We start from the raw sequence: 12,881 nt of genomic DNA, 5'->3' as shown, positions 1-12,881 counted from the left end.
GCGCGTCTGCTGTGGTGTGCTCCTCCTTCTCCCCCTGATCTGATTTACAATCCTCCATCTCGCGTAGTGAGAGATTTATTTGCAAAATTTCTTCCCATGCAGGCACGCAGATAAGGCGGGCGTCTTTGGATTAAGTGTGGGCTTTGTGATAAAAAGTCTGGGATGATGAGCCTGTGGATTCATTGGGAGGCCAGTGACTGCCGTGGCTTCACATTAGAACAGTGTGGCGATGGCGTTGTACTTTAGTGTGTACGATTATGTGGTTTTTGGCTCAATGCTGGCCATTTCGGCCATCATTGGGATCTACTTTGGCTTCTGCCGGCGCCAGAAGCAGAACACAACGGCGGAATATCTCTTGGGCAGCAAAACCATGGGTGTCATCCCCGTGGCGATCTCCCTCACAGCCACTCACATCTCCGCCGTTACCATGCTTGGCGTCCCAGCGGAGATGTACCTCCATGGGACGCAGTACTGGGCTTGTGCCATCTCCGGACTCGTCGTCACCTTCGCCATGTCCCACCTCTACCTGCCCGTCTTCATGGAGCTCCAGATCACATCGTGCTACGGCTACCTCGAGAAACGCTTCGGGGTGAGCCTGAGGAATCTCGCGAGTGGTCTCTACACTCTCTGCACCATTCTCGGCGTTCCCATTCTCATCTACGCCCCTGGAATTGCCTTCAGTCAGGTAACTGGGATTAATTTGCACATCATCACACCCATTATGTGCATCATTTGCATCTTCTACACAACAATTGGTGGCATCAGGGCAGTCGTCTGGACAGACACGGTGAGTTCTTTTTTTAAAAAAAATTCTCCAAGTTTGTGCAAAAAAAAAAAAGAGACAAAGGAGTTTCCAAGTGAGAAAAGAAGACCTTGATGATTAAGCTAAACGATGAATTGAGATTTAAATTTGTTCTGAAATAGATTGAATTATATTCGCTTAGCTAGATAAGGCGTGAGCGCCAGAGACGAAGCTCATTGAGAGCAAAAGAGGCATAACATTTTGCAGCAGGGGGTGAAGTTTTAGGTCTTTATTAAGACGTTGAAAGATATATTAAAAAAAAAAAAATTTTTAAATAATTTGCGTATGTAAAAAAAAGAAATGTCTTACATATTTAATATTTAAAAATCAACAAGGAAGAAATGTCTAACGTTAGAAAAAAAAAAGTATCTGACAATTGCACAAACGTCAAATGTACAGAATAAAAAGTCAAACGTTAGAAAAGAAACATCAGATCACTAAAAGGACTAAAAGTAACGTCAAACGTTCAAAAATAGTCAAACGATAGAAAAGAAAGTGAAACGTTAAAAAAAATATTCGAAAAAATCGTTAAAAATTAAAAATTGACATCCAACGTTAGAAGAAAAATGTCAAATGTTTGTAAATATATATACAGTACAGTCATACTCCGCATAATCAAGTCGAGGTTATACTCTTCTCACCCATTAATTTTAATGCGTAAGAAGAGTATAACCTCGACTTGATTATGCGGGGTATGACTGTACAGAGAAAAATAATCGGACCACCAATACAGATTATAAAGGTACTCCTGACTTTAACTGACAATACCTCAGGCTGTGGGTGACCAATTTTAAAAAGTAGCATAGATTTTGAAAGCTACATTCATCCCCTTTCCAACGATGGTAGATTTTCGAAAATCGGTCCATCCGTTTAGTTTTGGTAGATGATTGAACAAAAAGTGGCATTTTTGGCATGGGTTTAACTTGAGCGACTGTCAAAAATCATTCCCTCAACCGATTTTGATCACCCCAGCAGTTTTGAAGAGAAGAATGTAGATTTCAGAGATTTTTGAAATTTTGAAAATCGAACACCCAGAAAAAAATTTAGACGGGTTTTTGTGAGTGGTCCTATTTCAATAATTTAATGGTGAAAATGCTTCCTAATTTACACAAAGTTTCATAATACATTTTTGTAAATTTTAATTTTTTTTTAAATGTTTAATTGAATTTAATTGGTTAAAGTTTAAAGACTTATAATTTACGAAAATATTTTTCTTAAAGAAAAAACAAAATTGTGTTTTTTTTCATCACCAAAATCTTTAAACTTAAGAAAAAAATCCTTAAACACATAGATCCCTGGTTTTTCAAAAAAATCCAAATAGGGGTATGTGGGGAAATAGCTGGTAATATTTTTTTGTTTCAAAAATATAGGGGAGACTAACGCGGAAATTTATTGATTTTGAAAAATTAATCTATTTCTTACATTCAGTCAGAATTGAAAGAATTTTTAGAATATTCTTCTTAATATTTTATTGAATCTGCTTGGCTATTCATTTTCACAATTAAATTACTTATTAAAGATAAAAAAAATTCAATAATTTTCATTCAGTATTTTTTAAAAATATTGTGACGTCATTATTCTAATTTTTGAGAAAATTTTTGCTGACTTTTCTCAGCTGATGTCAGTGGAAAATGGAACGTCCCTTCGGGAATTTTAAATTGGTTTTTGTTTCTTCGAATGAAAGATTTTCTCCGCTTTCTCGTACAGAAACGAATAAACTCCTTCTGTTTTAATTAAGCGCCTCTAGCGGTCATTTCTCGAAGCTGCGATATTCTACTTATTTGTAAGACTTCTTAAGATGATTTATTATAGTCAGGATATTCTCGAATGAAAAAAAAACACTTTCTGCTTTAGATGGCTATATTAACTAAACGTCTTGATCGATTTTAAAATCAGAATCATCAAAAAAGATAAAAATCAAACAATTAAATTCCTCCCTTAGATCCAATTTCTCCTTATGGTCTGTGCTCTTGTTGTGGTCATCATCATGGGAACAAGTCATCTTGGAGGATTCTCCGAAGTCTTCCGGATTGCTGATCGTGGGCAGAGACTCATCTTCTTTGAGTGAGTAAACTCACGCCCCAGAAAATCTTCTCATTTTGCAACAAATCCCAGCGAAAGCACAAAGAAAAGCAAAAAATAAAAATTCCGCGAGTAAATTAATTTTCATGATAAAGTCTTGCGGGTAATTTATATCATCTTAATGCCATTGAAGAAGACCTAAAGTGGAGATGATAAAATCCTCACCCACTAATCTCATCTAAAAATAATATTTGATCCACATTTTACTGAAAGAACTTTGAACTATTTGAATTTTTTTTGCAGTATGAATTTGGATCCTTTTCAACGATCTTCCTTCCTCATGGTCAGCGTGGGGCTGACAACAATGTGGATTTCAAATATTGGAGTCTCTCCTGAGTGTGTTCAGCGCTTCCTGGCAATTCCCACACTTTCAGACTCGAGGAAGTATGGAGAGGAGAATTTTCCTTTATTGTAGTTTTTTTTTAGATTCATTTTTTTCTCATTTTTAGGGTTGTCTGGATCTTTGGCATTGGCCACATAATTATCAAACTCTGCTCTGTCTACAATGGACTCATTGTTTACGGAAAGTACGAGGATTGTGATCCAGTCAGTGATGGTGTAGTGAAGAAAGCTGATCAGATTTTTGCATACTACGTCCTGGATGTGGCATCCTCCATTCCCGGACTTTCAGGACTCTTTGTGGCGGGAATTTTCTCAGCGGCACTGTCTTCCATGTCCAGCTGCATGAATACCCTTGCGGGAACTTTCTATATGGATTTCATCAAGCACAAGTAAGAAAAATTCATCCTTAGGGGAGGTTGGGGTAGAATAGTAACAGAGTTAGAAGCTCAAATCTTATTCCTTAAAATTTCCATAAAAAATTACAAATTGAAGGCTGTAAAAAAAACAAAAACCGAGCATTGTTGACATCGAACCAATCGTTTATTATTTTAAGAAGTTCTTCCTTTCCTTTTAGTAAGGATACAGACTTTTTCCAAGTTCGGAGGTGCAATAATTTGTGTCAAACAAATAGTTTTGATTCCATACTGGAATGTGGCTCCTTATATATATATTGATCGGTTAGGATTGTTTTATTAAATCTACTGCGCGCTGCAGATCCTTATATTTACTCATTTTTTTCGATGTAATTTATAACAAAAATAGTCAACATCAATTTGACATTTGCATAAAAGATCCGAATAATGGATTTTCAATATGTTCCATACAGGGCGTCCTTTGTGGAATTAGATTTTCTCAAAGAAAGGCTTCGTTTAAAAAAAAATGAAAAAAACGAAGCCTTTCTTTGAGAAAAATGGTCTTTTTATTGATGTCAAACCAATCATTTATTATTTTTAGAACTTCTGTCGTTTTCTTCCAGTCAAGATTTAATTTTTTCCACGATGCGCAATAATTTGTATCAAACAAATTTTGAGTGTAATTTTGCTTATGGACAATGATATAGGTTAGGATTGTTTTATTAAAACTATGCATTTCTGATCTCATTCATTATGGAATAATCGTTTTTCAAAGAAAGGCTTCGTTTTAACAAATTTTGTAAAAACGAAGCCTTTCTTTGAGAAAAACGGACTTTAAGTCATATTGAAAAGCAAGTCTGTGCCCTGTGAATGTGTTCTAAAGAGCAGGTTCTAAGCATTTCAATGTTTTTCTTTTGCCCTGTAATTTTTTAGTGAAATACTTAAGTCCTGTCAAAGATCTTGCAGTTCTCACCGCCCTTGTTATTTTTCAATTGATTGAATTCTTAATTCAATTTTAGGGAAAGATTTTCTATTTTTGAACAACGGTTGCATTCATAATTGAAGAGTGAAAAAACAATAAAATACTGGTTGCTCCCAAAATTCAATTGCTTGGAATTCCTATTAACCTGGGCAAAAATTTTTACCAATAAGAGTCCCCAACCAGGAAGGAACTACGAAATGGAAAAATCATTAAATTCATAAAAGATTGCGAAAATAATGTTTCATAATTGGGTCTACGTATGACCCAAAAAACGCGATAGGGTTAACTCACCTGAGTTTTTCTCTTCTTCTTTCTTCCAACTTAATTCCCATTAGCCAGAATGTAGGGATTTAGACGTAGCGAGGCACTTTGGGGCCCACCCCCTGGGGAATTAAGGAAATTGGTGGGGAAATAATGGAGCAGTTGATCTTAAGGGGGGTTTTCATTATTAATAATAATAAATACGTGAAACAATGACATTCGCTCATTTTTTACCAAGGGAGGGTTTTTTATTGGGTTACCCATTAACCAAGCAAATCGAGGGCTAAATAATAAAAGTCTTAAATCATTTCGGGCGCCGAATGGACTTACGACCTTTTATTATTTAGCCCTCGAAATGTCAAACGGAAATTTTTTATTTGTTTGCGACATACATTTCGAGATGACTCAATATATATATCGACGCTCCCGAAGATTATGAACCATACTCCTGTGTTAAAAGATAAGAATATGGTTCATAATCTTCGGGCACATCGATATTTTCTCTGTATACCTGATGATGCATTATGCAACTCTCCGAGCTGCTTGGTAGCCTAAAGAAAGAAATAGCTAACCAGCAGCTCGGAGAGTTCCATAATCATTTTATGGCCTGGACGAACTTTTGTCGTTGATACCCATTGGAATCCTCAATTAGAATTCCAAGCACACGACCGAATCTAATCTACCGGATGGGGCAGTAGAAAGATGTGCAAGTGTTGAAGTTTGTCACCTCAGCCACCGTAGTGAAGCGCGTGATATATCAGCAAACACCTTACAATTTTGACTATTAATCATTTTATTCCCAACTTCCTAACGTTTGATTTTAAGCAAAAATGATTTCCTCGTAGAGAAATATTCTAATTAAGAGTTCAATTCACCCAATTCACCTGACGTTTATTTTTGTTTGCAATATTCTTCTTCTTTTTAACTTTTACTTCGCGGGACCTTTGGACGTTTAAAGGCATTTTAAATTCAAAGAATTTTAAAATGCAACCGCTTATAACAGCAAAATTTTACCTGTTTGCGATGGTTGGTTGAATAAAGTTTAAATGAAAAAGAAAATGAATTATCATCTCTTTGTATAAACTATAATTCATTTTCTACAACAAATGCGACCATAACGAATTTCAACTGTGGTCCTTTGTCCTTAAACGCCCTTTTATTCAACTACATTATTAAAGAAATTTTAAAATAAATATTTTTTAACAGCTCACCCTTTCCTCCCCTAATAAAAGACTTTCTTTTATTTCTTAAAAAAAAAAACTCTTTATTGGCATTTTTTTTATAGATACCCTTCACTTTCGGATGAGGCTGGCAGCAGAATTATGAAGATGCTTGTGGTTGGTATTGGGACCACATGTTTGGGGCTGGTGTTTGTGGTTGAGAAGTTGGGAAACATCTTCAGTCTCGGCATCTCCATTGGAGGCGTCACAGCGGGCACCCTGCTGGGAATCTTTACACTGGGAATGGTGTGCCCCCGGGCGAATACAACTGGTGCCCGTTGGGGTGCCTACGCCTCATTGACCATTGTGAGTGCCATCGTTATGGGGGCACAACTCAACATTGCCGATGGGAATCTCAAATATCCAAGTCTTCCGCTCAATGTTCACGGATGCAACGGTACTACCTTCAATACCACCTCCATCATCCTCAATGAGCACCACGACAACTCCTCTGTGCCGTGGATCTTCCGCATTGGCTTCATGTACTACTCTGTCATTGGGGCGCTTCTTGTCTTTGTCGTTGGGTACCCCGTGAGCCTCCTCACGGGTGGACACGATGACATTGATGAGCGTCTCCTGGCCCCGTTTCTCAGGAGCTGGTACAGGAATCAGAGGAAGGCAAAGAATCTCCCGAAGGTGGTACGAAGTGATCAGGAGATGCGTGTCTTCCTGGGAGCGTCAAAGGATCACCCATCGGAAGCATCGTAGCCAAATCTTTGTTATCTCGTTGCGCTCTTGCGTGGTAAATAAATTCTGTTGCCGTAATTCGTTGAGATGTATTTTAGTCTTTCCTGGCGCAATCTCTTTGCCAGCTGTACCATCAGTGTTTCTGATTCCCGAATGTCTGCCCCGAGGGTTGTGGTGAAGGTTTCCTGGAGCCATGCCGTTGTGGTGGAAAGAGTTTCCTGGAAGGCCTCAAACAGTCCGCTCGATTGTTTGTATCTGAAAAATAACGAACTTTGAAGCCTTTCCGTTAATTTTCAAAAATATTCAAATTTACCTTCTCTCGTTGACCATATCCGTCAGGAGGTACTGACTGGCATTCCGGACGCTGGTTAGATGCCGATTCCGGATAATTTCTGCCTGAGGTAGAGCAGTCTGGGCACCCTCGTACGCTTTTATGGCAGCCTGAAGGGCATGCCGACAATCCAGAGCCAGGGAGAGTTTATCATCTGCCCTCCTGGCCAATGGGATGAGATTCCAGTACTGAATAACTTGTTGGGAGCATTTTGTGGCAGCGTGAAGAAGTGCCCCAGATGTGCGCCACTGCTCAGCTACGGAGACGAGACGATCACGAATCTGTCGAGCTTCACTCAGTTCCTGTTCGAGTCTCTCTTCCAACCCTGAAGTGTATGTCCCACCTGTGACGGAAGCTACGAGGAAAGGAATCTCCCCGTTAGAAAGGAAAAATTCTGGGAAAATCACTAAACTTCCTCACCCCAGAGGCCATCCTGCTCCTCGTAGAGCATCCTCAGTTTCCCATATTCCTGCCTGAGATCATCCACCCGTTGCTGGGCATGCTGAATCATCTCCATATGAAGCTGATCATTTGTAATTTGCATGGATTTCGCACTCACTTTAGCCAGGAACTCCTCCTGCTCAAAAGCCTTCCTGGCATTTGAAATAATTCCCAACTGTAGAGCAATCTGATAAAAAAAATCCCCCCTTAAGCTTTTCTCCGCGCCACGTGGGTGAAAAAAGCACAGAAAAAAAACAGAAAATATACGTACAGTACGGACCTTGAATAGGTCGTCCTTCTCGCCAGTCAAGGTCGTTTGGGGTTCAGTTGCCATTTGAATTGCAAAAGGATCATCGTGCAAATCATTAACAATGTCATTCCTCTTGAGACTCTCAAGGTGCTCCACCCAGGCCTCTGCAGTGGCCAGACGTGCTGCTGGACACTTCATCTCCATCGCCAGGATAGCCTCGTCGAGCCTCTGAAAGGCATTTGTGATTGTCTCGCTTTCCTGAATTTAATAAAATTTTAAATAAAATAAAATCCCTTTAAGAATCCCTTAGAAGGGAAATTCAATTTTTATTACCTTTTGATTAATTCTCTGACTCTGCCTGGTCATCTCCTGTAGGTCCGGTGTTACAGAAGAAGAGCTTTTGCAGCCCATTTTTTTTTTCATGGACACCACTTCCTGCCCAATCAAAAGCTGAACAAACATTAAAAGCACAAATCAATAATCACAGGAAAATTCGAGAATGAAGTTTACGTGATTTTTCCTCCCTAATTGCTTGTTGATTGTAATTGAATTTTTCTTCACCATTCACAAAAGCACAATGAGTAAGCTTTCATGTAAAAGTTGAAAACTATATAGCAAATACATATAGATATCGAAAATATTCCATTAGCAGCACTTAGAGGTGACCGGAAGCCGTGTCATTGCCAGGATAACTTTGTAATAGGTGAAAAAAAACTCTAAAAAACTCTCGGATAAAAAGAGGATGTTTTTCCGTCGGAAAAAACGGTCAAAAAGGGGGAGGCAAGAAAACGCAACTTTTCTGCAATCAGCGACGCGTTTCGAATAATATATATTCATCTTCAGGCTCTAAGAATATACAAATATTACCCAGTTGGATTAGCAAGCTTCACAAAAATTGACATTACAGGAGAACCCCTTGATGGATTTGAGTTAATTTTTTTTTAAGTTAGATGATAATGTCTACTATTAATTCTGATGAAATTTGAGCCAGGTGTAACTTATAAAAAAATCTGGGAAGCGAATGAAGTTAGGGTACACTTTTTGTAACATAAGGGGATCACATAAAAAACCATTATAAAAGAACCACGTGACGGATCAGAATGAAATTTTTTTTTTAAAGTTAGAGGACATGATTAGCTACCATTTGAATCCGAGTTTGTCCAAATCGGTCATCCATAGGCTAAGATATAGTCAAAAGTGTATTTTTTCACTATAGTTCACTAGAACGACTGCCACGACCAAACCGCTTGACTGATTTTTAAAAATTTAGCAGACCTGGAAAGGGAATTAAATTACCTTTCCAACGATAGTTTATTCGTCCAAATCCGTGTACTAGCGGCCGAGATGCAAGAGGTTAAAGTGAAAATTTGTGAAATCGTGAAAAAAGCACTTTCGCCAAGGTTTACCAAAATGGCTGTCAAGAAAAAACGGGTTGACCGATTTTCAAAAATTTGCCAGTTTTGGGAAGATGAGAAATGTACCTTTTCAAAACTAATAAATTTTTGAAAATCGGTTGACCACAGCCGGAGATATAGCGGCTTGAAATTTGCCTTCAAAAATACCTCATTTTTGCTTGCCCGGAAACTTTTTTAGGGTAGTGTATGTCACATTTTTTTTGTCAATAAAGAGAGTGGGGTTAAATTCTTCTTAATTTACTACACATAATAAATTAATTAAAAAATAACTTAAACTGCACAACAAAAATCTTATTAAAATAATAAGAGCCACAAGGACGAGGCAATTTCGCTGATGAGCCAAATCCGGTTGGTGTTGTTGATTTTGCATTTGCAAGGATGCTGTTAGCATCTTAAAATAAATTTTGAATGCCATCTTCAGCCTTTACAAGTGTTTTTGCGGCACCCTGTTCTTGAAGATATTTATCCATCGATTCTAACGCGGTGTCAAAGTATTCGCGTGTTTTCCGCGAACACCCGTTTGAAAATAAACATCTTAATGCTCACTCAGCAAATCCACAATAGTATGGACTATGGAGATATGATTTTTGTCTTTTGTTCCTCAACATATGGGATTTGTTTAATTCTTCCCCTTTTCTTATAGTTGGAGAGCAACCGCTCAATCTCGGTCGCTCAAATTTGCTGTCTGGTCAGCAATTCATCCGCGGACTTTGTCTCACTCAAGATCAATTTCGTGGCCATGTCGCGCGCGTAATTTTTCGAGTGTTAAAAAAATCTTGCACACAGTAAAAAAGTGCAGAAACGTGAAAATCGAGGATTATGTAAATTGATTGAAATTGATAATTTATATTTTTCAACCTTTTTTTTACAATTTTAATTTGATTTTTTTAAAATAATTTTTGATCAGAATCTTTCGCGGCTGCGACTACTGCTGCAGCAGCGGCAAAACCCTTTCTGGATGAGTTTTTGGGTTTAGTCTTTCCACTAATTATATAACCAAAAAAAAATTAAACCTTACTAAATTGCACTCTCACTTTATTTTTCAGTGTTGGCAGTGCGGGTGAGTCAAATTTTCTTATTTTTTTTTACGTTGTTACTTTGGGATGTTCTAGATTAATAATGAATTTAGCTGAAAAATAGAAAGGCACTTTGAGTTTAAATGCAACTTGAACCGAACAAAAACCTTGTTATTTTTGCTTATAGAATTAATTAAGACAAAAAATATAGAACTGTTTTATCTGGTTGAATTTTCTGATAGAATTTTTTCCCAGAAATTAATTCTAAATTTCTCCCAGAAATTCTAAAAAAAAATCTTATTGATGGTTGAAGTTATAATTTATTTTCCCCCACACCGTGCAGAATCTTCTCCCAGTTTAACCTAAATTTCTCTCAGAAATTCTAAAGAAAATTTTATTTTACATTTTTTTTCCTCCCATGTAGGTTGAAAGTCAGTTTGAGGTTCCTAATTTGTTTCTTCTCCCCAAACCACCCTTTCTCACTCAATTTATTTTAGAGCAGTTGACTGCGCCTGGGTCCTTATAATAGCTTATTAAGATTGTAATTTACTTAAGATATTTAAGAAATAGGAGGTTTTGGGCAAAAAGTTAATTTATTGTGAAAAATACTTTATGACTTCCGTGAAAATATTTCAACTCTCTCGAAGATTATTGAATAAAATGTTGTACATACATTTGAATATTTTTTTAACCCTAATTTTATTTTTAGATTTAAAAACTCCGAAGAGATGCAGTTTAAGAGATTTTTGTGCATTTTTCCTCTGCGAGAAGGCCTACTCTTCTCAGGAGTTTTGGATATATTCGTAGCTGTGCTTTGTATTCTCATGTTTACAATGGAGCTATGCCGTGGTGATGTTTTTGACTGGGACGATTTTTTCTCGTCAACACCAGCTACTCCCAAGTCTAGCGAAGAACACAATTCGCGTAAGTTTTTTTTATTGTTTAATTTATCATGTTTAATTTATTTAATTTCTTTAGATCACTGTTAAACTGACTTTTTTTTAAATTATTCTTTAGTGATCAACGCAGCGTTCGGCATGGCAGTGATGGCAAATTTTTACACAATACTGGGAGGTATTGCCCTCATCTATGGAATTCTTCATAAAATTAAAGTATTTCAGATAATTTTTATTATTTTCATGAGCATCACCATAATTTTGCATATAATATGCATATTGTAGCGTTTTTCACTACCAACGCACACCTAGAAATATTGCGAAGATGGGTCAGGGGCTGGGGCCAATTGTTCCGCGGCGAGGGGCAAACAAAAGAGGTGGATTGTTCCTTAATTCTCATTTATTAGCCCCTTTTTCCCGCTACACTATAGCATCACGCATCTGCCCTTCACCCACGCCTCAACCCCGGTATCTTCCCTTTCCATTGCCACACAACTTCCGAGGGCCCACAAGGGGCCTCATCATCAAGTGAGGGCGAGGGCTAAAGGGAAGTGGCCCGTCTCATGAGAGAGGGCCTCTGGGGGGGGGGGGGGGGTGGAATACTCACAATTATTTCAGCAATCGCCGCTCGCGCACTAATTCACCTTCTGCCTCCTGATCCTCGTTGCCGCTGCAATGCGGCTTATTATGAGAGCCAAATACATGGTGCATGACCGAAGTTTAGCTCTCATACGGAAAATTCGCCACAATATTTTTTGCGGAAAAAAGTGCCACGCAATATACATTGGGTGTTTGTATTGTTATTCGCGCACATTTCCTGCAATGTGCTATTGTATTTATTTTTGAGGATTTACCAAATATTACTCCTGCGGAGTGAATTTTGTTTTTTAATTTTTTTTTCTTTCTTAAATTGTCTTTGCGGTTTTTTTCTTTGTTATTATTATTTTATTATTCTTTTTTTTTATATTTATTATGAATGAAATAAAAAACCAAGTAATTAACAAAAATTCGTTTTAATAAACAGCTGAATTTACAAAATTGGCAAGAAAATAGACAGACTTTCAGCATTTGTCAGCCGAATCGAGTTCCTTAAACAAACTAGGTACTCATTCTATTTTTCAGATAGGAGCTGCTCACGCCTAATTAATAGTAAATTTTGTTTGATCAGAATCATTTTGTTTAGGTTTTAACTGCTCAAAAAGGCAAAAATAAATTGGAGCTTGTTAGTACGTACCTTTGGGATAGTTCCGAAAAGAAAGAATAAGTAAGAAAAATATCTCTTGATCTTCGCAACAGTTCTCAGGTTTCGTACCTTGTAGAGTAAATCCAATTAAAAGAAATAATTAGCAATTTTCCTTTACTTTTCAATCTTCAGCCTTTGCCAAATGAAACAGAACATAATCTACGTCCTTAAGGACATTATTTTCATTGGGAAAATTGAGTTTGTAAGACTCCCCGGTGAGTCTTACAAACTCAACTTTCCCAATTTATTATTAACGTTGGAAAAATACTTTTGTGTCATTTGGTTTGAGGATAATCGGCTCTTTCTGACTCCAATCAGCGCACCTGCTACAGAAAAGGCCTATTCTGAAGATACAGTTGTGATTGGGATCGACAAGATGCCAAGATTGGCAGTTAGGTGTAGTCAACAACTTGGCCCAAGTCGTTGAGGGCTCCTCGTAATGTGTTCCTCCGATAAAATTTTTTTTGAGGTGTGTAATATAGTTGTCAGATCAGGGGCGCTGCGGCCTGCGTATTGCCTTCGGAATTCTCTTTGTGTTAAGTTATTCTCAAAGAACAACC

At 37.6% G+C, this 12,881-nt stretch overlaps 2 protein-coding genes across 2 annotated transcripts; one reads left to right on the top strand and one right to left on the bottom strand.

Annotated features, from left to right (window-relative positions):
* Positions 1-5: 5 nt before the first annotated feature.
* LOC129790217 (sodium-coupled monocarboxylate transporter 2-like) lies at positions 6-6,807 on the top strand. Its single transcript, XM_055827611.1, has 5 exons — positions 6-787; positions 2,745-2,866; positions 3,128-3,268; positions 3,334-3,615; positions 6,108-6,807. Exons 1-5 carry the CDS (start codon positions 230-232, stop codon positions 6,748-6,750), a joined length of 1,746 nt encoding a protein of 581 aa, XP_055683586.1. The 5' UTR covers positions 6-229; the 3' UTR covers positions 6,751-6,807.
* LOC129790333 (uncharacterized) lies at positions 6,751-7,985 on the bottom strand. Its single transcript, XM_055827808.1, has 4 exons — positions 7,782-7,985; positions 7,481-7,688; positions 7,043-7,415; positions 6,751-6,984 (listed from the first exon to the last, which is right to left on the bottom strand). Exons 1-4 carry the CDS (start codon positions 7,953-7,955, stop codon positions 6,762-6,764), a joined length of 978 nt encoding a protein of 325 aa, XP_055683783.1. The 5' UTR covers positions 7,956-7,985; the 3' UTR covers positions 6,751-6,761.
* Between the last annotated feature and the right edge of the window lie 4,896 nt (positions 7,986-12,881).

This window comes from Lutzomyia longipalpis, chromosome 2 (genome assembly GCF_024334085.1).
Source record: "Lutzomyia longipalpis isolate SR_M1_2022 chromosome 2, ASM2433408v1".
In the NCBI taxonomy this organism is placed as follows: Eukaryota; Metazoa; Arthropoda; class Insecta; order Diptera; family Psychodidae; genus Lutzomyia; species Lutzomyia longipalpis.
The sequence above is the reverse complement of the archived record's forward strand: the minus strand, read 5'-3'. Positions and strand labels throughout refer to the sequence as shown.

Excerpts from the sequence above, each read along its gene's own strand:
- LOC129790217 (XM_055827611.1), top strand. The coding sequence starts at position 230 with ATGGCGTTGTACTTTAGTGTGTACGATTATGTGGTTTTTGGCTCAATG. Across the intron at positions 2,867-3,127 it reads CAGAGACTCATCTTCTTTGA|TATGAATTTGGATCCTTTTC; the intron begins GTGAGTAAACTC and ends TTTTTTTTGCAG. Across the intron at positions 3,269-3,333 it reads ACACTTTCAGACTCGAGGAA|GGTTGTCTGGATCTTTGGCA; the intron begins GTATGGAGAGGA and ends TCTCATTTTTAG.
- LOC129790333 (XM_055827808.1), bottom strand. The coding sequence starts at position 7,955 with ATGGAGATGAAGTGTCCAGCAGCACGTCTGGCCACTGCAGAGGCCTGG. Across the intron at positions 7,689-7,781 it reads AGAAGGACGACCTATTCAAG|ATTGCTCTACAGTTGGGAAT; the intron begins GTCCGTACTGTA and ends TTTTTTTATCAG. Across the intron at positions 7,416-7,480 it reads GGAGCAGGATGGCCTCTGGG|CTTCCGTCACAGGTGGGACA; the intron begins GTGAGGAAGTTT and ends CTTTCCTCGTAG.